Source organism: Mycetomoellerius zeteki, unplaced genomic scaffold, assembly GCF_001594055.1.
Source record: "Mycetomoellerius zeteki isolate Tzet28-1 unplaced genomic scaffold, Tzet1.0 scaffold73, whole genome shotgun sequence".
NCBI lineage: Eukaryota > Metazoa > Arthropoda > Insecta > Hymenoptera > Formicidae > Mycetomoellerius > Mycetomoellerius zeteki.
In genome coordinates this window covers 320,622-347,337 of record NW_017257753.1, presented here as the reverse complement: position 1 = coordinate 347,337, position 26,716 = coordinate 320,622, and the positions used below count along the sequence as shown (strand labels likewise).

General features: G+C 33.9%; 1 protein-coding gene across 1 annotated transcript in view; it reads left to right on the top strand.

The window, feature by feature from the left end:
- Positions 1-23,142, top strand: part of LOC108729345 (protein turtle) — a 243,709-nt gene extending 220,567 nt beyond the window's left edge. The window contains exons 9-14 of the mRNA XM_018458406.1: positions 2,833-2,992; positions 5,541-5,891; positions 12,644-12,907; positions 19,011-19,250; positions 21,179-21,291; positions 22,815-23,142. Coding sequence (XP_018313908.1) covers positions 2,833-2,992; positions 5,541-5,891; positions 12,644-12,907; positions 19,011-19,250; positions 21,179-21,291; positions 22,815-22,883 — 1,197 coding nt within the window. The 3' untranslated portion in view covers positions 22,884-23,142. The remainder of the gene's footprint in view (positions 1-2,832; positions 2,993-5,540; positions 5,892-12,643; positions 12,908-19,010; positions 19,251-21,178; positions 21,292-22,814) is intronic.
- Positions 23,143-26,716: the final 3,574 nt, after the last annotated feature.

The window sequence follows — 26,716 nt, the reverse complement described above, 5'->3', positions numbered from 1 at the left end:
CAGCCAATCTTTTTTTTCAGTGTATTATTGATATATTTTGATTTATCAGTATTTAAGAAAATTATAGATATGAATTTAATCAAAATTTTCTGAAAAAATAATAAGTGAAAATCAAACAAATATTACACAGAATAAATTCATTAAGTATTATTAGTTTATATCATGACTATAAAATTTTTAATAAATAAAAATTTGAATTAATTCAACACTTTTTTATTGTAGGTTTTCGATGGAATTGCATATTTATAAAGTTCATAAAGAATAGTTATTAAAAAAGAAAGAAAATATATTAAACGTTATTCATAAAAAACAATATCTAATCACAAATGACATTTTTTCGCCGCTGGGTATAAAAATACTCCAGTGATTATTTCCAGATTAATCACTATCCGTCAGTATTAAATTGGCCAGTATATTAAATTGGATTTCTGGGATTCCGAATTTTTTTAATTACACTGAGAGATTTTTTTCATTCGCCATCGTGCGCAATAATAATTCGCAAAATCGAAAGCCGCGGGGTTCGATTATTATTATATTTAAAAGCACTTCAGCTTCTCTCAGGCGTTTAAAACTTAAGACACCGAGATAATCGCACGAATGCGCATTGCTCGCCGCGCGTTTACATGGCGATATCTACTGTCTCCCACGAAGACGTATCGCTTCCCGATCCTGCAGCGACGCCTCGCTGCTGCAGGCGTCCGATGCGCTTCGGCACGTACCAGTTTCCGCGGAGAAATAGATACGGAGCTCGTTACTCATCTAAAACAAGCGCAGCGAGACGTACGCGCGCGAACCTCTTGCCTCGTGGTCGCTGCCGCGTATCCGCCTTTTCACGGTATTGTTCGCAGCCCAGTTTCGTTCAATTTTATCCATGGTGATTTTATCCAAGGTGGGTATCAAGATCGATGTCTCGATGCTCGCAGTTACAATTCTCTGCGAACATTATCGAAACATCCTTCACCTTTTCCGGTTCGAACTAATTTCAACAAATAGACACTCTACGTATTTTATCATCTTGTTAAGTCTTAGATTTATGAATCTTTTTTGCTCTGTGATAATCGATTTTTCAATAGAGAGAAATATTTCCAATGAAGGAATTGTTATTTACTATTACATTTACTTCGAGTCCAGTTGAAGTAAATATTTGCGCATAAATATTTGTGCCAACATTTTTTATCTGTGAAATATATATTTTCAAAGATATTTTTATTCTGCAAATATTTACTTAAATCAACAAAATTAATAAACAATGCAAGATTAATAAATATTTGAAATGGTTTAGCATTTTAGAAAATTGGTTTAACATCTTAAGTTTATTACCGTAAAGCTAGGGATCTTTTACACGCGTAAATATGTGCTATTGAAAAAAATCTATCCGAAACAAGTGAGAATCCACATTAAACCGTATCGCGAAATTTTCAGTGTACTTGATTCGTATTCCCTAGGATGGACGAGGGAGGGAGAAAAATGTTCCGTTATCTGGACCTCGTGATTTAAAGCGTGCAAATATTTTGCATCGCAATCGCACCGATGCTTCCTCTTGCGCAATGTAAATCCACGTTGGGAGAAGCGCAAAGCGGATATCGCGCTATCGTCCTCTGTTAGAGAAACAACAACGAATTGTTCCTCGATCCGTATATGTGTGGGAAAGTATGCAGTTAGGAAGATTAAAAATGGAAGGTTAAAAAATTACACGGGAGAGTTTTCCGGATGTACAAATAATAAAAAAAAACCAAATAACGATTACTCAAATATCGAAATATCGGTAATTTACAAACGATTGGAAGTTAAAAAAGTTGCCAATAGTTCAAATAAGTATAATAAAATTATGTTTTTAATTCATTTTAAATGCGTTTCATGAAAAATTTTAATATAAAACTTATTAATAGAATATTTAATGTTGCCAATTATAACACCGTAAAGAAACGTTATTCTCAATTTTTGCTGAAGAAGAATCGCGTCCAAATTCTTCGCAGAATTGTCAGCCAAAAATGCACTTGCAAGTTTTACGATGTCCTACACGCGACGGGATTCAAACAAAAAAATGAAGAGCAAAACGGAGAATCGCAAGAAAGCGATGATAAAGACAGATGAAGAGAAAGAGCGTGGATAAACGGGGGAACGAAGAGCGATAAAGCACTAGGAAGCACCGATGGAATTGTTCTATAGAAGAGAGAGAGAACGGGAGAGGAAACAGGAATGAGAGGATAGAGGGAGGACAAGTGTACATCGTAAATTCCCTTTGTCCGACCTTCTCGAGCGGACGACAACCCGCAGCGGGCCGCGGTTGTTTCCTCCTGAGCAACGGCACGATCTTCGCCGAGGCGGAAGTGGCGCTGAATGCCAAGACTAAGACAAATTTGTTTATTTGCTACGAGCAACAATGAGAGCCGTCGGTTCGGTCTTACGGGAATTTGACGTGAAGAGAAAAACGAGCGCGGAAAGCATCAGATACGAATTGATCGTCAAAGCTTCATTTGTTAATTATCCAATAATCTCTTAAACATTTCTAACTCATTAATATTCAAAGAATTCGTTCTAAATAATTCGTAATTTGTATTAAATAATTAAAGGCACTTCGAAACAGAAATGTCTTTCAAACTCAAGATTTAAAATTAAGCAGGTTGATTCAAATAGATACAAATTAGCTCTAAAATTAATTCAGGTTGGTGTAGACTCGTATTGTTTGAGAATATTGTAGTAGTATGTAACGTTAGTTAATGTTATTCAAACATAAATTATGTTACGTAGAAATTTGGGATTTGTATTGTTTCCACGCGCGTGACATGGTAGTTCCTTGATTCAGATACCCGATCTCGTTTGCTTATTCAGAAAGAGGAGCTGCATCACAATGTCACCGCTGGCGTGGTGCTCTCGGACCACTCGCTGGTGCTGCAGAGCATAACTAGAGAATCCGCCGGAGGGTATACTTGCATGGCCACGAACGTTGAGGGCCGCGCCAAGTCCAACGTAGTCAATCTCGAGGTTATGTGTAAGTATATTTTACGCGCTCTTACCCGACGATGACAGAGAGAGAGAGAACGCGAAAACCCTCGTGAAAGTGCCTATTAATGCCTCGTGGCATGGCATTTTCCACGATGTGGAACGCTGCTAGTAGAACTAACGATTTTGCGCCGCCACCAGTTTCTCATTATTCCACGACCGGTTCGAAGTTCTTTGAGATTCAAAAAAAAAAAATTTGAAAACTAGACTCTTAAGATTAGAAGTATAGAATATTTAGAAAAGATTTAGAAACAAAAATAATGAATGGTTCGAGAAGTTCTTTAAAATTCAAAATAAATTTGAAAGCCAAGATTTAATATTAGAGGCAAAGATTATTTAGAGAAGATTTAAGAACGAAAATGATGATCGGTTCGAAGTTCTTCGAAATTTAAAATAAAAAATCCAAGAGCCTAGATTTATTATTAGAAGTATAGGATATCGAGAGAGGTTTCGGAACAAGAATGGTGAGAAATAAAGTTGAGATACGCGCAGCGAAACGCGATCGATGCGATTTAGCGCTGACTTCCCCGCGGCTTTTACCTTGCGGCTGACCATGAGCGACCGCTACCACTTCACTGACGTCGCCGATATTTCACGAAATATCCGCGATGTTGCGTAAATCCCCGCTTTCCGATTTTGCAGTATCGGAAAGTATAAATAAAACGGTCGATTTTATGTCATCAGTGAAACCCCCGCGGAGGGGGACAGTTATCGATCCCTCATCCGCGAATCAAACTCCTTGCAGCCACATATGATATATAATATTTATACAAAGAAATTGCGTGAAGTCGATCCGACTTGAGCTCTAGATTTACCAGAATAGTGCAAAAGCCGCTATGTTTAGCCTAATAACATATCATATTAAGGGGATGCAGCAACGGCCAAATATGATGTCGATAAAATATATTCTTAATTCTAAATGAAACATTACGTACATTTTCTCGCTCTGTTATATTCTATATAAATATATATATATATATGTATATATCGCATGAATACTAGGTTGTGTAGAGTCAGATCTTACTTTTTCATTTACTTTTTTTGTAAGCTTCAAAATCATAATTTGTAGGTCTCATTATATTCTTATATACATTATTTAAGTGTGGAAAAACTTTTTGTTTGGATATACTCTTGGAATCATTTATATCACGTGAAGAAATAACATGGTAACAAAAAACTGTAATTTACAATATTTTTTGGTTTTTTTGTAAGTTTGTAGTTTCCCACAGCTATTTTTTCTTTTATTCTGGAGAAGGACTTTTCTGGAAAACTTTTTATTCTGTATAAAAATAAGAAAAACGAAGAAGATAGGAAAGTATGAAATGCGTGTTTCGGCGGTATTACAGATGACATCAGCATCCCCTTAAAGAATTATTAATATTATTATTATAGATAATAGACTAGTTAGGTCAAAAATAGTGATCAAATTAGCCAATAAGAAAACGTAATTGGAAAGCAACCAATTAAAGGAAGAACGCGATTGTTGGCATTCGCTCAGATAAAAAGTTTGGATTTGGTAAATATACTACTCTGGTAAATATAGAATCTAGATCCGATGCATATTTCACTACCAGTGTGCACGTGATGACGTTGGAATATTTTTCGAAAATCTAGCACACAGCCGCTCGAAATGCAGCTTATGTAGTTTCATGATGGCAAATGTTGCCGCAAATCGTAACTTCTTACTGACTCACCTGGCGCGCGTCGATTTAAAAGCTTGGCGAAAAAGCTGGAAATTTAAAATATACCGTGCATCATTTATCTTACCGATACATATATATATATGTATAGTTTATATGTATATATATTTTCATTTCGAAATAGTAATGGAGATATGCGTATATATGTTCGTCGGTTCAGTGACTATATCTTTCGCACATACGATGTAATTATTAATTAAATCGTCTAATAAATGGTGGACTCACTATGTGGTAACTTATCTCGCATATATTTTGGTTAACCGAACACGCATAGCTCGTATTATTCCACATATTATGCTAAATTCAATATGTAACAAACAAACACTATCCTCGAATATATATCTATGAATATTTAACTCCATGTTACTATATAATATATATAATATTCTATTATCGAAGTAGTGTGAAAAATACTTTCTATTAAGAAATTTAACTCTTATCTTTTTCTTAATTTAAAGGTGTTTTCAATTTTCCAAATATTGAAATTAATATTTCATATTAAAATAATATATTAAAATAATATTACCAAATAAATTTTAAATTTGATGCGAAAATTCGCGACATACAATACACACACACACACATATATATTTTTTCTTTATTATTTTTAATTCTTATAACATTACGTGCATTCATTACCTTTCTGAAGATAATGACAGCACACTTTTAGCTATATTTTACTTCCAATTTGATATTTATCTTATTACTTATCTTGTTATATATTTTTTATACTTTTCTCTCTTTATCGTTTGCTACGTGTGCCTCGATCATATTGTTCTCGCGGATCCCTGCCTAGAATACGTAGTAAGGTGCCAAAATCCATACGTTATGCCGCAGTTGCGCCTGTGTGCAAGTACGTGCTGAACAAGGGCGGAGGCTGGAGACACCAAAACGCCACCCCGCCGCCGTTCAACGTGCCCGAGGAAGTGCACGGCGCCCTCAAGCACGAGACCATAAGTTTAGTTTGCGAGGTCGAGGCCAGCCCCACTAACGTGACCTTCCATTGGACCTTCAACAACAGCGGCGACCTCAGCGACGTTCCGTCCACCAACTATACCAACGAGGGCACAACTAGCAGGCTTAATTACACCCCAGTAACCGATACGGATTACGGGGCCCTGGGCTGTTGGGCCAGCAATTCCATCGGTCACTCCAAGCAACCCTGCCTCTATCAAGTCATTGCCGCAGGTTCGTGTGAGTTTAGCTCGCTATCCCTTTTTTGTCTTAATTGTTAACCCCAAAGAAACGTTCATAGCATTCAGATTATGCCGTGGAGCACATATAAATTGTAGCATGATTGACTGATTAGTTTGCAGATTACATAATGTGATTATCTCTTGTATTTCTTTTAAACACGCGTTTCGATAAATATTCTGTCAGTAATTTGATTAGAATGAGTGATACTCAATGATATACGTTGCTAGTAAATAAAAATCGTATTTATTTTCCCTTTTCGTTAAATTCGATTGTTACGTTAGAACTGATTTGGTTCAATTTATATCTGTTTGTATATCTCAAAATACTATTAAACAGAGATATATATATAAAAATAACGAAGCAGATTTACAGAATCTATAAACTATCGGTGCACAACAAATATTCAACTTGCAACAGAAGGGTTTCAGCTTCTACTGAAAAATTGTGTATTGGTTTAACCATCTTTTGGTGACGATCGTACAACTATATGCTTTACAATGTAAAATATTCACTTTTAACAAACATGTTTCCTAAATTATATTAAACCTAAAAAATGCAAAATTCAAGCTATAGAGGACTTTTTAAAGGACTTATTAAAGGACTTTTTCATTTTGAAACATTTAAGTTCTTGATTAGGTACATTCATCACATTTTTATAAATCAGAAAATAAATAAATAGAAATAGAGAAATTCCCATGTGTTGTGTGCATAAACTTTTCATTCGTTAGTTTGAAACGTCATTTTTTGTAGAGAATAATAATTTTTAATTATTTTCCATATCCACGAAAGTTTAATAATGCAGCTCGTTAATTTTTTACGTTTCCGTGTGTCGCGAAAGAGCTGTTTAAAGCTAAAGCAACGTGTTTAACGTATTTAACTATTTATGAAACAGACACGCAGACTCCCCAGGGCGCGACAATATTATCTATTCGAGATACGTGTGTTTCGTCTGATTGCTATTTATTATCAATTGTTATATTGTTCCGTATTCACTGTACCGCGTTATTAGTATGCGTACAAATGTTAATCCATAATTAGCGGGGACGTAACTATTATTGTATCCGAATAATTTAACAGTTTATAGCGCCATAATTAAAGCTATCTTTTAATTAATTTTACAATTAAGTACACTAACACAATATCCGCAGAACAATGTTATAAGTCTGTCACAATAACTTATGCATCGCGCAGGGGTAATATTTGTAAATCATTCTTTCCAGCTTTTCGAAATTTAATATTATTGAAACATACAGATTTCGCCAAAATTTATTGCAACGACTTAAACGTGAAATTTTCAGATAGCTCGAGATCAACTCTTCTCCGCAAAAAACTCTACCGAACGTCGTATTTTTCTTAATCCGTATTATTATAAGACCTTATGAGACACGGGACTGATCCCAACGAATGGATTAAAACTATAATCTCAAACATATGCTTTTCTATTCGCGCCACGATTTGCACGAAGACCGCAGAGTCTAGAGATTGTATGAAACGGGGAACGGTCGCGGGAATTAAGAAGAGAAGAGTAAAACAAAAAGGAAGGAAGAAGAATGCGACGTTGCACAGCGAGAGACGCTGAAATTCGCTCGCGTCGCGTCCGTCGCGTGCTTTTTTGCAGGAATTTAATGAAAACCGTAATTGAATATGTTCATTACGAGGTATAACGCCTGTCGCACCGCCGACCGTCGTCGTGCCGGTTCCTGGATCCTCGCGCAGACCGAGAAAGTCCTGTCCATTTTGTGGCCGGTGGTCGCGTCGCGTCGTCGGACGAGCAACCAGATCGATTTGGTTCACAGGGTGCAGCATCGCCACCCGGGAGCATCACGGACTATACTTACTCCGCTTTGGCCTCGAGGCCTGTGGTAATTGGACGCGTAATTTATTTCACGCGTCGGCTCGATGTGCTCCTTACGTAATTACCGGATGGCAGTTTTCTTACTCATAGCATCCCCCGTCATGGTGCTCGACTCTCACGTCGATATTGCTTGACAATTTCGTGATATATACAGTATATATATATATATATAATATCTTATACGCAAACAAATATTGGTCGATATATAGATAAAGAAAGAAGGAGAGAGAATACCATTTTGTTTTATTAAAATAACTCATCGTTAGTAAATATTCATACGACATGACTTTTGGTATAAGTTTGTTAGCCACAGAGTGATATCAAGTATACTATAGATAGAAATTCCTCGGGTATACAGAACGAACGTAATTCACAAAAAACTAAAGAGAGAACAAAAAGATTACGGTTATGAAACAGGAAGGGGGATATGGAATACCACGAGCTAGTATACAATATGGTACGTTCGGGGAGACGCTATTTCTGTCATTCTATCTTCGTTGTTTGTTAGACGTAAAACAAGGATAGAATGACAGAAATAGCGCTAATAGCATCTCCCAAACGTACCTATAGTATAACTTTACGCGTAGGGACACACACACACACACACACACACACATTTTGTTATCAAATTTAATTCAATTATATCATATGGAAACCACATTCAAGGCAACCAAACCGAAGTTACAAAATTGATACCAACATGCTTCTCAAAATTACGTAAAAAGTATACACTTGTAAAACTGTCTGCTACATGCAAAACTGAAATGTAACTTTTATGGCAACACAGTAAACACTAATGACCAGTAGCTATATTATAACGTCTAAGTGGATCGTGAAGAAGTTTGATTGTCCCCAAAGTACAATGCAAACTATATAAAATATCGTGGTTTTACAATTCTCCCACTTATTCCATAATCGCATCCTGCTTTTTATTAATTCGTTTCTTTAAATAACTCCTTTGCGACACATGGGAACGTAAAAAAAACCGATTTGCATTATTCAAATTTTGGCTAATAATTAAAAATTATTATTCTCTGCGAAAAATGAGTTTTAAACCGATGAATAAAAAGTTTATTCACAGAGCGCGTGAAAATTTCTCTATTTTAAAACTTATAAAAATGTGACGAATATAATCAGGAACTTGAATGTTACAGAATGAAAAGATCCTTTAATCCTCTATATATATAAATTCTGCATTTTTATATTTAGTACGGAAGTCTCTAATTTCGATGTAAATAATCTATCGGTATTATTGATATAAAGGACAGAATTTTCATTTTTTTTTTATTGTACTTTGCACATATTTAGAACTACAAAATTTTCACGAATAATCTTGTTTTGTTTAGTTTATGATTGAATGAATCTGGTCTTATTTTAGCAGATGATTACTGTCAATAGAAACGGAAAATTACATTGAAATTATTTTCTCTATTTTTCACGAATTCTTTATCGATATCAGAAAAGCAATAATTCACGAACATTTCTCATTAAATACGAGCAGCAACGTGATTTTCAGTATTCGAATATTCGAGGAGATTGATAATGCGAGATGGTAAACGCAAGTGCCATTATTTCTCAATACATCTTCCCTTGTAAGCCAGTCTCCAACAGATCGTAAACAAGGAGCACACGGAAGCAAAGGTATCGTGTTGTAACGTGTAATCTCTGCGTTAAGACAATCGCGAAGGAGTAGAATGATAAGGTCGACCTCAATTCATCGCGAATGCTCTCGACTACAACAGTTATAAATTTATTATAAACGCGTGACGTTCCAGAACCGTCGTTCCTTTTACCTTTTATTATTAAGGCGGAAGAATTTCGAACAGAAAAATTAGGAAACATAAATAACAGTAATGGGATTCCGAAGCATTTTAAATATGAACAGAATATAAAATTTTGATTTAATGAACAGCCTATGGCATAGTGCTAAACAATTGCCAAAATACGAAGTCTTAATATTTTTTCAAGCAACGACTTTTAATAAAATCGTGAGTGCTCTTAATTGTACAGCTAGTTGTACAATATATCCCTGTTACTCCGTGGTTTTTTAAAATAAGAAATACCAAAAGTCTAACTAAGAAAACGTCATATAATATAAATAATAAATAAACCTTTAATAAACTAAAAGCTTTAAACTAAATATAGATAAAATTATATTTTTTTAAGAGAATATTATTTTACCCAGAATTTAATTTAGATTATAATAATAGAAGGAGTTAAATGTAATAATTTTTAACAATGTTAAAAATTAAATATAGTCACACGTAATGTTATAATGAAATTTCCATCGAAAAATAATTGGCTACGAATTTGTAATCGCAAAAAAATATGCGGTTGAATGTAATGGGTCAGAATACTGCAAAAGCTTATATTAAATTTTCTTTAAATTCGACGTAATTTTGTATTAAAAGGAAATGAAAGATAATTATGAATTATCGTCTTTCTCCCTCGAGAACGGCAGCCTCGAGTTATACGCGATATGAGCACGGATAATAAAGCAGATGACGAAAAACAAACGGTTTAACTGGCGCTTTAATCCGCAGCCGCCGTCTGTGAGCAACGACGGTGCTATTAGCCCCCTTCGTACTATTTTCTTCCGTTCTGCACTTTCCGGAAGATTAGCGATGGCAAAAGCATTTGCGCGATACGCGACGAAAACAAATGCAACGAAACCATGCAATAATAGCAGGAACATACGCGTCGACAGTGCGCACCATGATTTTTCGTGTTGCACTCGCAACAGCCTGACGTCTATCGAATGTGATGCTTTTCAAGAAGAATTCGAGAGAAAAATCTGTTATTTTACCTCCAGTTCTATTTTCGAGAAAATGAAAAATCTTGACTGACCTCTATATAGTCTTTTTTTTATATCAAATGAAAATGGCTTTCATATACTCACACTTCTTTTATTAGCACCGCAAATTTTATTAGTTGAAAAGTATGACCGAGAATATGCAGCATACTAAATTTACTTACATAAATATATTACACTTTCACAATAACTAAGTAAATTAAAATCACCTAACACATATGAACTATGTATTAATATTCTTGTAAAAAAATTGCAGAGTATAAGTTTTTTTAACCTCATATTCGAATAAAGCATTATTAAATTATTCAGTAAACTAACAAGGAAAGGGATCCAACTGTCCCCCTCCGATTTTAATGAGCTTTTAATATGTTATTCTCCAGACAAAAATAAGCGACACATATTTTTTTATACGTGCCCACATACGCACTTTTAAGTTGAATGGCTTCAAGAGTACTTTGAAACTATAAAAAAATTTTTTTTAATTATTTATTTGTAACAATTATTTATTTATAAAGAAAAAAATTTTTTATTATATTTCTAAAGTCTCTTCTCTTAATGCCATTTAATTTTCATATTCTGAAAATTATTTTCTATCTCTTACAATTCCGGCGATATTAAGAGAAAAATCAATTTTTTTCCAAGGGGTGTTTCACCCCTTAAAAATCCGTATGGGCATGTATAAAAAAATACGTGTCGTGTTTATTTTTGTCTGGAGAATAACATACTCATAAAAACTCATTAAAATCGGAGGGTCCCTTTCCTTATAAGTTTCACAAAAATCGAGCAAACAGTTTACAAAATAAAAGAGGGTGACCCCAAATGGGATCGCCGGTTCGTAAAGATTAATACATTATTTTAACGCGTTATTAAAGTGAATATTTTTGTTAGAAAGGGATTTTTTATAAAATTAGATTTTTTAAAGATGTTTTGATGGTTAAGATTACTCGATTGTTGATAAATCATTCTAATATCCTCAAAAAGACCGTAAAAGGGTACATTAATAGTGGTCGATAGAATCTTTTGGTCGCCCATTTATGTATAAAGTTGATTTTTAAATTGGTTAATGCACCACTGGCCTCGATAATACATAATTTTATTGCCTCGAAAACGGATCAGCGGATGTTGCGGCGTAATTTTCAGCGAAAAATAAAATTAAATTTGGGCAGCAATTTGTCTCACTTTTTTCTCGTATCCCTAGAATTTCGGTAAAATCAATTCGGTTTAACTCAATACTTTTGTAATAAGAAAGAAAAAGACACTGACATAGGCAACATATTAAAATAAAATCTGAACGGAGGTTTGCAACTTTATGAAATATTTACAATAATGAAATCTGCTGAGAAAAAAAAATATAAATAAATACGTTAAACAAAAGAATTAATTGCATTAAATAATATTTGAGTTATAATAACAATTTCAAATTTCTGCTAAGAACGACACGTTTTTACAATTAAATTATTATGATCGTTTTTGCAGATATTTCATCAAATAAATATTTTTATTAATTTTTGTGGAGCATGCGGAATAACATCGGCAATATTTTTCCAAGAATTAATTGGTTGTCGCTTTGATTTTTTTAAAAATATGATACATGTTATCGATACGAGTTAAAAAAAAGTCGAAAAAAATTATAGAATATTTTTTTGTGTCACGAAATATATAAATTGTTGCATTTTATTACGAAAAATAAGTTTTTGTCAATATTTTTCTGTTTACTACGCTTATAAAAGTATATCAGAATTTAAAAAATACTTTTAATTTTAAACATTAATAACAACAAATTTTTGGAAATAATTGAAAGTCAAATAATTTCTGCTTCGATTTTCTTATTACTCGCATTTCGTTGAAGAAATCGTCTTTTCATTCCTCTCTTTGATGCGCATTTGTCCAAAGCAAATATCTACAAAAGATAGGATACGCGGTAGAATGCAAGGACGAAAGACAAGATGAGAAGGATCCTGTTTGAAAAATGGACACGTATTTCCTTTGAAAGCAATCTTACGATCTCCCTCGCTAATCGAGGATCGCGTTCGCTCTTTCGCTCTCGCGATCTTTAAAGCTGCATTTTCTTCGCAGGCAGACCTTACCCGTTGCAGAACTGCACGACCTACAATATGAATGGTTCCTGGGTGAGGATATCCTGCGTCGAGGGATACGATGGCGGTCTGCCGCAGAAATTCGTCGCCATCGTTGGCAAACGGCGTTTGGAATCATCTCTCCCATTCTGGGAGTTTCAGATGCTCAAGCCGGCGAAGGTCGCCCTTTACGCGGTAAACGCGAAGGGATCGAGCGAGCCATACGCCATAGAGGTTGTCTTGAAAGGAGTAGCCAAATTCACCGGTAAGTTTTCGCCAAGTGCAATCAGGACGATCGCCGAAGTAGCGATGAGATAACTTTCCTCAAAGCGTTTCACCGCAAAGGGACGTGCCCCGATTTTAGTTTGGCGATTGACAATCCAATTCGAAGATAGATAGACACTTGTCTTAGAATAAGATCTGACATTCCTAATGTCAGCAAACTTGAATTTGATTTTATTTTAGTTCATTATACTTTACATTCATTCAGAATTAAAATTGGGGAAAGTAGATCGAATAATTTAAGATTAAAATATATTATTAACCTTAATCGATATTCACCACTGGCGGATCTACGAGGAAGGGCCACCATGGTTTCCCCTTGGAGTATTTTTTTTTTTTATAGCAAAATATTATATGTGTGTATGTATATATATATATATTTAATATTTCTGAAATGCTTGATCACAATTTTGATATTCTAAAAATATCTTTTAATTTAAGAAACTCCTAGTAAAAAACAAATTCTATTATTCTTTTTTTATATTAATATAATTTTAAATAAAACATTTTATGAATTACACATTTAAGTAATACTTTTTCAATGTATTAATTTAAATAATAATTTAATATTCTATCTTTTCATATTTGACTTAAAAAAAATTTTGCTTGCGACAAATCAGTGGTCTCCCTCTTGACAAATTTTGGGATCCGCCAATAGTATTCCAATAGACCTGGATATTTTCTTCAACTATGTCGTAAAAAATTGTTTACAAATATTTTTCAAACCTTATATAATTATAAGTTATATACACTTTGGATTTTAACTTACAAATTGAAATCGTTCAATTGTGTTAATTTTAAGCGTATAATTACACTGAACCCGTAAATATGAATTAAGGAAATTTCTAAGTGAATACCGATTAAGGTTAAAAATACATATTCCATTAAATCATTTTCTTTGTATGACAAAGCATTAGATATTAAGATGTAAATTCTCTTCTATATGTATGATTTTATAGTACATACAGCTGACAGATAACAAGCCTCATAAATTATACATAGCTAAAAAAATCTGTGAAAAACAACTCTGGAGAAAATTTTGAGAAACTCTCCTTAATCTTTTCAATCGGGATGCAAATAATCCTGAGTTCATAGAATCGGTATCCCAAACCCACCACTGATGGAGCCAAAGCTTTTTTCGTCGTTTCATCGCGCACTCTTTATTCCGTTTTCGAATCCCAGCGAGCTGACGTTCGCGTCAAATCGTAGCTTATCGATCGGCCAGCCGTTCGCCTGTTATTCGAACTTGGGCAAAAATACGATGGTGGTAAAAATAGCGCATATTGCACGAGGAATCCGCACTCCTGTGCTATATAAACTTCCGCATTGTTAAAAAAAGATGCTCGATAAAAAAGTGTGTACTGTAGAAATTACAGTGATGAAGAGTTCCGCTTTGTTTAACTACAAAAGATTCTGGACGAACGTGGTTTAATAAAACGCTCTCAAATTCTGAATGTCCGCAGTACTCCATTTTCTTCTAACGAAAGAAGAAAGTGCAAAAAATGCAATTATTGTAGAATTGGTTAACAAGAATTTACTATACATTCACACGTTTTTAAATGTACACAATGAAAAACATTTTGTAATTACGTTAAAACCGGTTCACTCAAGTCCTTATTAAAATTTTGTTTTGAATTTTTAATATAGCCGAGTGTTAATTTAACATAATGAGATTATATTATTTAAATATTTTGTGTTAAATTGATATTTAACATTTCTTATGTGAAAATAACGTCATTTATGAGTGAACAAATTACAAAAATAATATATTTTAAAACATAAATTCTAAGACAAATAAAATATATATTAATTTAACATACCATAAATATTAATTTTACTACAAGAATATGCTGACATAGTTTGCTTACAAACTATGTCAGTGTTACATTTTTGGATTAATTTTTTTACATAATATTTATGTGTTACTGTCTAATATCACCTTGTGCTAAATTAACACAAAAATATGAGTGGACTATTTAGGACATGAAATGTGTTAAATTTAGCACAAATTTCCCAACTGTGTACATGCATATTAATAAATAAATACGTGCAATCAATAAATAGATCGTACAAAAATAAAATTAATCAAAAGATTCATATATGTGTGTATTAAAAGATTAATTAGACGCACCGATAAAAAATTACAGTATTTTCATCTGTATGTTAAAGAACGTGTCGTATTACCCCAAACTATTCGTATGGAACGAGCGGTGATAATTAATTTATGTTCGACTCGCTTAGGTCTTGTTCCTGTTCGCGTATTTGGAGAACAAGCGCAAGTTTTGCCCTTCAATTTAGATGACCGTGACGTTATCTCGACCGGAAACGCTGGCGGCGACATGCAAATGATCCCTGTTGAACAGTTCGCCGCGCGCGCTAGGTCAACCCTGGACTAGCTCATTGCCGGTTTCGCTGAAACACGCGCGGTCGACCCTCGCGTAAAATTTATGAGCGTCAAAATTTATGAGCCATTATTATGCGTTCTACTCTCCGCCACGTCCGCATCGCGTCCGCTCTCCTCCATTTTCCCGACACCCGTTGGAGGCACGATTTTCGCTAATCAAAAACGATCGTCGCTTTCGTTAATCCTTGAAACGTTCGACCGCAGAAATATGATAAGGATAAACCCGTAAATACAACTTCTGAATTATGTATGATCCCTTTTGATATGTAAAATGAATTGGAATCGTCATGGGTTTCCTCATGAAAATTTGAACGGCATCGATCATTGGCCGCAGCGTTAATTTTCAACATTAAATATCGACTACTAATTAAAGTACGAATTAGAGTTTTATTAATATAAACTCCATTTGAAATTAACTGATAAATAAGATTTAAAAAAGAACTTTTAAAAGATAAACTTTTACCAATTAGAAGCTACACTCAAATAATATTTAAATTAAGGAAATAATTATCGTTCGAAATTTCTGTACGAGAAAGAGAATAATTTGATGCAATACGATATATTTTTGTAAAATGCCTCAGTTTTTAATGTTAAATATCATAGCGATCAATAAATACAAATAAAAAAAGAATTTTTAAGAAACAAACTTTTGCTAATTAATAATAATAATCGTTATTGAAACGCGCAAATTAAAAGCTACAGTCAAATAATATTTAAATCAAAAAAATATATAAGCGATTAAATTCCGAAAAAATATCCGTAAAATATTAGGAATTTTAGCTTCAATTATATTTCAGCGGTATAAACAGAAGAGAAGATGTTTCATTTAAACACTTGCTTTGTTACTTTCCATTATCGAGAGGGTCGTCGAAATCAATGGGAAGTATCGCGAAATCGAGATGCAGGTCGCATACCACAGTATCTTGTTTTAACGCAAAGCAAAGGGACGGTCCTTCGTTACGGTTAAGAGAAAGGAGGAGCGTGTTTCTGTCGTCGGTACGACGTCCTTTAACGTGTCTCTTCGATGCTTCGTTTGTATTCAATTACACCTCGCAACCAATGGTGGAGAATAGAAGCGCTTTGTGCTTTGTTAATTAGCATTTAACTGAAACTTGATTGTTAATTGGAAACAAATTAGCTGGCCGGTTGTTTGCACCATCGTACCGATGTGACGCGCAACTTTGGTGGATACCTGTTTACAAGGTGATCGAATTACAGCTGTTGCTACGGCACTCGCAATTTATATCGAGTACTTCAGATAAGTATTCCTCTGATCGACTTACAGTCAAAGTTTTATTAACGAAAGAGTTGAGCTTTTAGCCTTTTACACTGTGAACGATTGTAAGAAACGAGTTGTAAATTAAGCGTTTTAACTAATGTTAGAGACAGCGTATCACTTTTTATCTAATTCTTCGAGACAGAAACATAATTTGAGATTTAATTAATCGAGACGTCTGGCGATGAAAATTTAGATTGCGTGAAAAAATTTTGATTAAAAAATTTATGACTACGAAGATTATCCCACGTAATCCTCCGACTACGAGCGTGTGATATCTACAATCTTCGGTTAATTTCAAGTGAACTTTAACAGAATCTTAATATAAGATTGTAGCTGCCGCGAAGTGCGCTAAATTAGGACACTTATAAACTTTCGAAGTACGTTGCAGCAAGAATTCCTGAAATTTTCCCGTTTTTATCACGTAAGAGGTTTAGATAAAATCTCACAGAAGTGCAACATCTCCGTAATTACAGAAAGTTTATCTGCCTTCATGCGATCTTCATATGATCCAAGTATTCCAGAGTATCCCTTTACTATTAAATATCAAAGGTGTAATGACAATCCAATTCCTTGAGTTTAAATAACATTTTGTTATTTTTAATTTCCATTTATGTCAAAATGTGAATCAATTTCTGTAATTAGTTTTAAAGTAAACAACATTCATATTAACATGTACACTTAAATGTAAATAATAAACTAAATTTGAGTTAAATTTAATACATTTTCTTGAGTTAAATTATTTAATTAATGAAATATTGAGTTAGAAACAGTGACGACTTAAAGAAATTATTAAAAATAACTCAAATACGATTTGACGTTATAAATTTAATATTGTGGACTCTTTTTGGAATCTAATCGGTCGAGATACTCCCCAGTTAGATTTTTGTCAGGCGAGTAAGTCTCGGCAGAGGTGATTCGGTCGAAAGAGAGAAACGGTAACTTCAGGGTGCCCGACGTATGTACGTACACACACAATGTACTTACACTTATCCGCGACGCGATTTAAGCCGAATGATTAACGATGGCGCAGAAACGACTGCGAGTGTCGGGCGCGTCCTTCCCGTAGAGCCGGAGCTATTCCTAATCCGCTGCTGCAGTTCTCTACTATCCGCCGTTCCTCTCGCCTCTACCGCGTGGAACGATAGACTCACAAATCAGCCGCAGCGTTAGACCACCGTAATGCAACCTGCCACGAAGTTCGAAACGATCGACTACGGATGCCGTGCCTTAATTGGAAACAGATTACGTTCATGCCGACGCGTGGAAATCTGCAGAGGGGGATGTCGGACAGGTAAATTGGAACGCCTGGCAGTATCTGATCCGCAGCGAATGCGCGAAATCTTAAGCGGATGTGCGAACGTAGCGATTTGTCGTGGAACACAGTAGGAAAATATACGCTCGTCAAATACATGGATATAGATGGATTTATTGAAAAGAGGAATGTATTTATTCATAGAATCAGAAGATAGCTTTGATAAGAATATTGTCGAAAAATAATTATTTTTAAGTTATGTAGACATATTAGTTATGTATTTATTCAGAATAAGATAAAAATTAAAATAAAAAAAATATATTTTTTACTGCAAATAATTTATCAGAATAACAAATTATATAATATTAATAAGATAATATAATTTTCTACGTTTTCAGAATTAATAGTCAATTAATATTAAAATAATTCTATACAAAATAAACGGTTTTGCTGAAATATTAAAAAATTTAGATACAGATCTGAAAATAATTTTACTGGATCATTATAATAATTATATAGAAAACACTCATAATGAGTAATAATGCAAAAAATTTTTATATTCTAACAATCAACTTGAGCGTCCTACATAATTATATTTTAATCAAATTATTTTCAAATTTGTATCTATTATAGCTAGATTTTTAAATACTTCAGCAAAATCATTCTTTTTGCCGTACTTCTTTTTAAGGAATTTTAAATTTATTAGAAGAATTCAACATTGATTAGAAATTAACATTGATTACGATTGAAATAAGAAGAATTGCGATCGATTTTCATACAACGTTGGCATCTCATATCTTCACGTTATTTTTACACTTAATTATTAAATCTTCTTGAATACACAGCTGCAGTATTTATTAAAAAATAGCCACACAGAATTCTATAAATTATATTGTAATTCTGACAATAGGATACTATCTTCTTGGAGGTAGACAATAGTGGTTGCAGCAATAATAATAACGTCCGTAAATAACGAATAAGCAGAGCGTACACATGCATTTTCTCTTATAATAGCAATATACCAGAGAAATACGTTACCGGGATGATTGTATAAAATACATTTATACAACCTTTATGTATAGAAAATTGCTAGGAAAAGATTGTCGTACGTTATTTATAAATAGGGGAACTAGTAGAGATTTCGTTTGTAGGTGAATCGACATCCTCGACCGACATGTCACCGATCTTGATTGGACTTGGTGGCACGGCGACCGGTCTGGGGTTAATCGTGACCGGTGTGCTAATGGCACTTTGGAGGAGACACGCAGCCACCCCGGCGAAACCAAAGCCGCCGCAGCAGCCCAGCATCGCAACTTTCGCGGGGAAGGGTGAGGAGGAGGACGGCAATCCGGATCTCATACCCACGACGGCCTTGACTAACCATCTCACTGGTAAACTTACTTAATAACGTATCTGCTAATTTGACGAATCTCATAATATATATAGATTAAAGGTAACTAACGGGCATTTCGAAAATGAATTTCATAAATTTATTAAATTATGAATTTCAAGAGAATTTGGATTTCTTTTTATACTTCTTTGATCTCAAACGTGATAAAGTATTGCATTATTTACAGAATGACAAAATATTTAGCCACAAAGTTTTGTGTTTATCAAGGCGTTAATAATGTATATTTACAAAAGAAAATAAATTTTGGAATGTCAGTTCTATCTTACTAAATACCAGAAATAAAAATTAACACTCAAAATGGCCATTTTCAGCTTTGAAGTGCTTTAGGGTACATCAACGATGGATTATCTTTTTACGGATAAGTTTATTTAAGCAACCAATAAAGCCATCTTTACTTCATCACCCAATAAAAATCTTTTAGTCTTTTTGATATTTAATAAGATGTAACTAATTCTATAATTTGTTTTTTTTTTAATATACTACGTTACTACGTAGGTAACAAGCTGACATTATTTGATGTCAAAATGACGACAAATAACAGCTTGTTATCAGGGTAATGATGTGATAAACAATACTTTATGGCCAAATCATTTTCTTCACCCTATAATCTGAACGTAAGAAATAGAATAAACAAAAAATTGATTTAAGATTATTAAAAATGTTTATAATATTCCGAAATAATTTCCCATCAGCTTTTCTAAATTGTCTATTTTTTTACTGTTAGTAAAACATTTTCGAAACGTCGCGAGAAAATTTATTACATATATCAGACGACGAAAGATCGAATTGCTTAAATCGGACACAGCTTTACATTCAGCTCTTACAAGCGCGCCCCTTTAAGAAAGAAACAGAGGCATATCGTTCGGGGCATAACCAGCCATCTCATTCGGTGAATTTCTACTTAGACTGATGGAATTGGCGCATTTATACGAGGATTTTAGGAATATCGGGTTTTGCCTTAGACGGGGTAACATGCGTTAACGGTACTCTCAAGGAAATTGCACATACAGATACAATATGCGGACGGTTCCGGCGCATCGTATCGACAGATGCATACACGTGGAGCGGAAAATGCGTGCATATATATGCATAAATGCAAGGAACATATATAGTAATTTATGCGATAAAAATCGCAGAAAATTCCAGAAGAGGTAGCAGCAGTAGCAGTGTTTTTCATTTCTAAATCAGTCTCATTTCCTTCGCGGAAATTTAAACCTATGGAACGTTTTGTTACAATTTAATTAATGTTGAATAAGACTCAAATATACTTTAAGACCAAGTAACTACACTTAATCCGTAAAATGAATTCGCGAAGTATCTTGGAAAATGAATTTCCGTTATACTTATTCAACCAACTCTCCTCAAATCTACCTTACGGAATTTAAAATTCAATAATTATATATATACATAACTTCCCACACTTTCCTAATAATACTTTGTTGAAATTAAAACTCGGTAATTATATTCAACGTTTTATAAAATTTAAAAGTAGTAAAACTTAAAAGTAGTTGAATAAAAAAGTAATTTAATAACAGCCGCAGTTTCGAACGAAATATTCGCTTATTAGCAAACACAGATTTGGTAGATTAAAACGTGTTTTGTCATTTTCTTTTAATTAATTATCGCTGATAAACTCAGTTCTCTGGCGGTTTCTCGATTCTTCCCGCAACATGCGCAGCAGTGTGCTGTATCTAAGGTATCTTCAATTCTCCTTCGCAAGTAGCAAACTTTCGGCTTCAGCAAACAAAACAGTAAGAAACGATCGAGGGAATGCCGTCCACGGAGAAAGGTGCGAGCGCCGTTAAAGTTACTACCGAGAGAAGTTCAAAATACTTTACGAAATCCGCGAGCTTACTTCAAACCGATTATACGATTGACGCTAAGTCCGCGTCCTGGGACTTCTTCCAGACAGAAAGCTTCCTCGTTACGGGTCCCTGCCACGAAGACCACGTCAGCTGGAAGGACGCGAGATGTCCCACGACGTCCTAGAAGATTCTGATTATCCGAGAGCATCGCCGAACGTGAGTAATCCGATTTCATCTAAAGCATTGGTTCCCAAACTGCGGACTCCCTCGATATTGCCCCCTTGAAAAAAACGCGAAAGCACATCTCTGAAAGCACATCTATTAAATAAAGATTTTTTGAAGCAAGAAATTAATGCTATGAGTTTATTATACAGATGTAGATTAACTAGAATTATCTAGAATTTTTTTTATTATTAAATTTATCTATTAATTTTTTTTAGTGGAAAAATAAGAGAAAATTATGTATTTAATATTTAAGTTCTAAGTATATAATCAAATTTTGTAATATATAAGAAAATCGAAGTTTTATTAAAGTAAAAAATTTTGTATTTTTTTGTATATATCGGTTCTATATATCTACCGTGACATTTTCTTGAGAGATGGAATAAGACGTTTAGAATATCTACAAGGGATCTTAAAATATTCAAGAAGAGAGCAGAATTTGGGAACCTCTGATCTTAGAGCGATCTACGATGAACGCGTATACCTGCATGGCTGCCCGATAGCCCCTAACATAGAAAACCACTTTCGAATTCGATCCGGTCTGCTTTACGATTCCGCTTATCGCCGTTTTCTTGCGGGCCAGATTTAGCGAACGAGAACATTTCCGTTGCGTCTGACACACTTATTCCGGATAACGGATGAACATAATAATCGCGTCGAAATATATACGTGAAAGTATATCTCGGTAGTTCACGCTTGTCAATGTTTTCCTTGCGATGCATTATAATATTATAAGTCGCGAAGCGCGCTTTTCTCTTAAATTTCATCCTACATTAATTTCATATGTAAACTCTATATTACGGGAAAATATGAATTTTGTATAGAAATTTCGTGTAATTTATCTTCGAGGAATCTAAATTGCTTTTAGTTTATTTATTTTGAAGCGTATTTTTCAATTTTTACTTCCCGTTACCGCATCGAAAATTCGTAAAATCCATCGCTGCTGGTGATATATGCATATTCTAATATTACAAAAATAACGTAAGAGAGAAAGAGATAGAAAGAGAGAGATATCTGCTATAAAAATTCTATGCTGGTCGGGCGAATAAGAGAAGTTTCCTGCGGACGAATCGAATTCAATTCCTGGTCGTAGTTTCTACATTTTTCTAAGTATATCTCTGCCAAGACAGGTTTTTCAACTTTAAACCCTAGACAAATATCTTTCAAATTCGATTTAACCTGGCAATAATATTGTATCAAGCGGCGACAGTATCATGAAACAATATATGAAAGCTCCATCGCGTCTTTTCTCAGTGTAATTTCAAATGAAATTTTTACAATAGTTGTTTTATCAACAACAAACAGCGAAACAATTAACAAATGAACAATTTCGCTGAAACTGTTGTAAAACAATCGCGAAAATGCAAATTTTATACCATTTTTCTGATATTTTCCGCTCAGCGAGAATCTCACTTTTATGGCAATAATTTTATTTTCTACGATCAATCAAGTTCCATCCTCAAAAAGTCATTTACTCTTTCGGATTCCTCACTTTATTTTCGTCTCGATCTATTCAGACATTCTACAGTCTCCAAAGGCCGCATTCGGAGTCGATCAGCAGGAGCATTCAGGAGAGTTGCATTTAAGGGTCAAACGCCGGTTGGGACATTAAGAGAAGTGGGCAGACGACAGTCTAGACGGATGGACGAAAAGATCCAGACGTCTGCTGCATCGTCTAACTTTCGGGTCGTCGACCATCGTTCAACAGGGTATAGGAGGTCCCTGGACCATGGCTGATGCTGCAAGCTAGGAGCAGGGAGACGAGGAAAGGAGCCACACGCTTGTGCCACGTTTTGCACGCGTTCAAGCGTACCAAAGTCATTTATATAGCCACTTGATTCACACTACGCCTTTGTAAATATTGTATATAAATAAAACACTTTTTCGTGTTACAACCCTTTCTATCCCGTGTCTCATTCTCGACAACAAATCATCGCCACCTTCGCTAGGTATGAAATCACTTTTTTTTTCAGAGAAACGTAATCAACGTTTCACTAAGCAATTAAATAAAATACACAGTAAACGAAAAATTGTCTCATAGTCACGAGCATAAATGTGTGATTGGAAATGTGTATAAAAACATTATGCAACATGTAAGCAAATATAATTTATATATTCCTGATTTTAATCGAATTTGCGTGAAGTTCCGAAAATGTGTTTGATGTATTTTTATCTCGAGGTGCAATCCAGTTTTCCTATGGTACTCTGTACTGCAATCTAATTTTCCTAAATTCTATATTAAATTATCTCGCTATCATGAACATAAATATGTGATTAAAACTTATATAAAAAAATTATACAACATACATATATGTATATGCTCGTATAATTTATATATTCCTAATTTTAGTCGAATTTACGTGAAATTCCGAAAGCGTATATTTTTATCTCGCAATGCGATTCAATAATCTAATTTTCCTGAATTTTGTACTAAAATATAAGTTGTAATTTTTCGTTGAAAAATTTGACGCTGAATTTTTCAAAGAGATATTAATTCCATAAATTGAAAAACGAATTGCGTTGGGAATTCGACGTTTATTTCACACAAGCGTGCGAACTGATCCACTTATTTGAAGATCCTCTGTCTGCTGCTTTTATAGAGCAGTCCGCGAACAGCGACGACATGGCGCGCGTTATCTCGCGAGGAAAAGCGCGATGAGAGTGCGAGAGAGTGGAGTCACGAAGTAAATCGCATAAAGCGTAACTGCATCGCAGTGAGAAACTAGCAGCATTTTTCCGTGGCCTCCTTTTACACCTGATTTTAATGCTACGGAACAGGACTCTCTTTGAGCGCGTCCTAAAAATTTTTCAGTTTAGTTTTTTTATCGTGGTACCTTGATGGTTCATTTCACTATTAAATGCACGGAATTGCTACTATGAGTTATTCATGACATAATGTTAACAAGAAATATTATATTAAAATTTTCCGCTCTTAAATCGTTCTAGTCTTAAAACATTTTCAACTTTAATTAAATATTTTTTTGGGAACTTAAAAATTGAAGTAAAATATTAAGTAAAAGTTAAAGCAAACTATACCCCGTAATTACAAGAAATTCGAATTAGCAAAATTAATTTCAAATAATTAAAAAGATTAACACAAAAAATGGAAGTCCCCGGAATAATAGAAAATTTGAATTGGTAAAATTAAATCTCAGTTTCAAATAATTTTCTAAAAATTTGTATAAAAAGTTAAGATCTTGGAATTATAGGAAGTTCGAATTAGCAAAATTTAATCTCAGTAAAAATAATTAAAAAAATCTTGTTTCTTACTTTCATTTTAATCTTAATGTTAAATTTTCTAACGAATTTACAACAATTTGTTTTAGATAACGTTTTAAATAACGAAAACATAATTATAGCGACATATTATGTTAATAATATCGGGAACATCTGGGTAGATCCTTTGCGTCTGACGAATGACAGTAATAAGTTACGATACGTAAATTTTGTTCTCTTCGCCGCAGTATAGCTGTGACGTATTTCAAGCTGAACACGTAATTGGCTATTGAAGATGCAAAGTGCACCGTCTGCCATTCGTGCATTCCCTATGCCCTACTATTGTCGATTTGCGTTTTATGCGCCCTTCCTTCTATGCCACCGAACGATGGGGAATAAAAATACGCAGTGGATAAAAGCACATATATATAGCCCCATATAACCGGTAGCAACATAAATCCATATTCTCAGCGCACATTCAGCTTAAATGCGGCTGTTTGCTATCGAGCTTTAACCGTTTAAATAAAAATAACGCGTACATTTACACTGGCACTCACATGATGCATCTCGGATGGAAATCGAGAAAATACTTTAAAGCAATTGCGGTGCTCCTCAGATATTTGAGAACTTCTAATTTTGAAGTATACGTATACTGAAAAAAATTACTAAATTTTAATAAATTATTTGTTTGAATAGTGCCAACTAAAAATATTTATTAAATATAAAGATATATTTATTTAATACTAGAAGTATTAATTTGACTTAATCATTTCTTTATATACTTATCATTTCTTTTTATTCAGTAAATGTTTATTTACTGTAAGTAAATGTTTAGTTGGCTATTGAATATTTATTAAAATGGTTTTTTTTCTCAGTGTTGGAAACACAGTTCCCCTCATTCACATTTTATTTTACATTCAGAATCGCGTACTGGCGTGATTTTCTTTTTTGTCAAAATAAATTCGTCTGTATATCTGAAAATTAAAACGAAAAATCTTCGTCGATCAATAATTTATCTTGGAGGATAAAAAAGATCAGAATTGTCTTGCAGCGAATGTTCCGAATTGTACGTGACAGGGGACGATCCCCAACGAAGGAGTTTGCGGAAGAAGTCGCACGGGAATCAAAGCCGAACTCAAACAACGAATTTAGAAGGTTCGGGCGAGAGTTTAATCCTTCGAGCGATTACGGATTAAAATATACCGCAGTATTGACTCGCTTTTATATATATATATATATATATCTGGACCCTTGGATATCGCCTCGACGCTGCCGTTACATCCACCTTGGACTGAAACTTTTATAATTTCACGTGTGGTCGCGTACGTTTAAGTTTGCACGTACAAAGTCAGTCAGCAACCAGTCACAAATGCCTGGTACATTTACATGCACAAAACTCTTCGTGTAACTTCCGTTCCGCCACGAGTCGCTCTCGCGGAAAGAGCGAACGCCTTTTGAAATTCATCTCAGCGTTAAAGATCAGAGTACTTCCACTGAGGTATTCGTGGAAAAGCGGCCAATTCGCAGATCGCGATATTATTCCGAAAAACAGATTAATATTTAAGTAGATAGACAGTTCAAAGATTTGCAAGTGAATAGGACACCAAAAAAAATTTTAATTTTTTATTTTTATTAGTATATTATGTTATAGTTAAAATTACATTGTATATCTTATAGATAGAGAAATGTAAAAGTAATAACTTTTCATAAGAACTTTATAAGACTTCTGTCTTATAAAGCAATATTTTTTATTCTCTTTTTCTAGAACAAGATTTTAACGAAAACTAAAACAAGATTTCAAAGAAAGTTAAATTCTAGTAGCAATTGACGATATATTTGTTAAACGATATATTTGGAAATATATTAAGTCAATATTGTGCTAATAATTCTGCTGCTACAAGGTGCTCTGGCCATCCCATCTGTCCACCTAAACATTAAATACTTTTCGGATCTTACGCGTTTAATTCGTACGTTTAATGGAATTTGCTTCAAAAAAACATAAAGAAAACTCTTGATCAATATTGAGTAGTAACTAGTTAAAACGTTAAAAGTAAAAAAAAAATTAAAAAGTTAATAACTTTTAACTTAACTTAAATTTTAAATGCATTAAATTTTAACTTAATTAAGTTAATTTTAAACGTTAACTTTTTAATTTTTTTTTTATATATATATATATAAGTTAAAAATTTTTTTTATCTTAAAT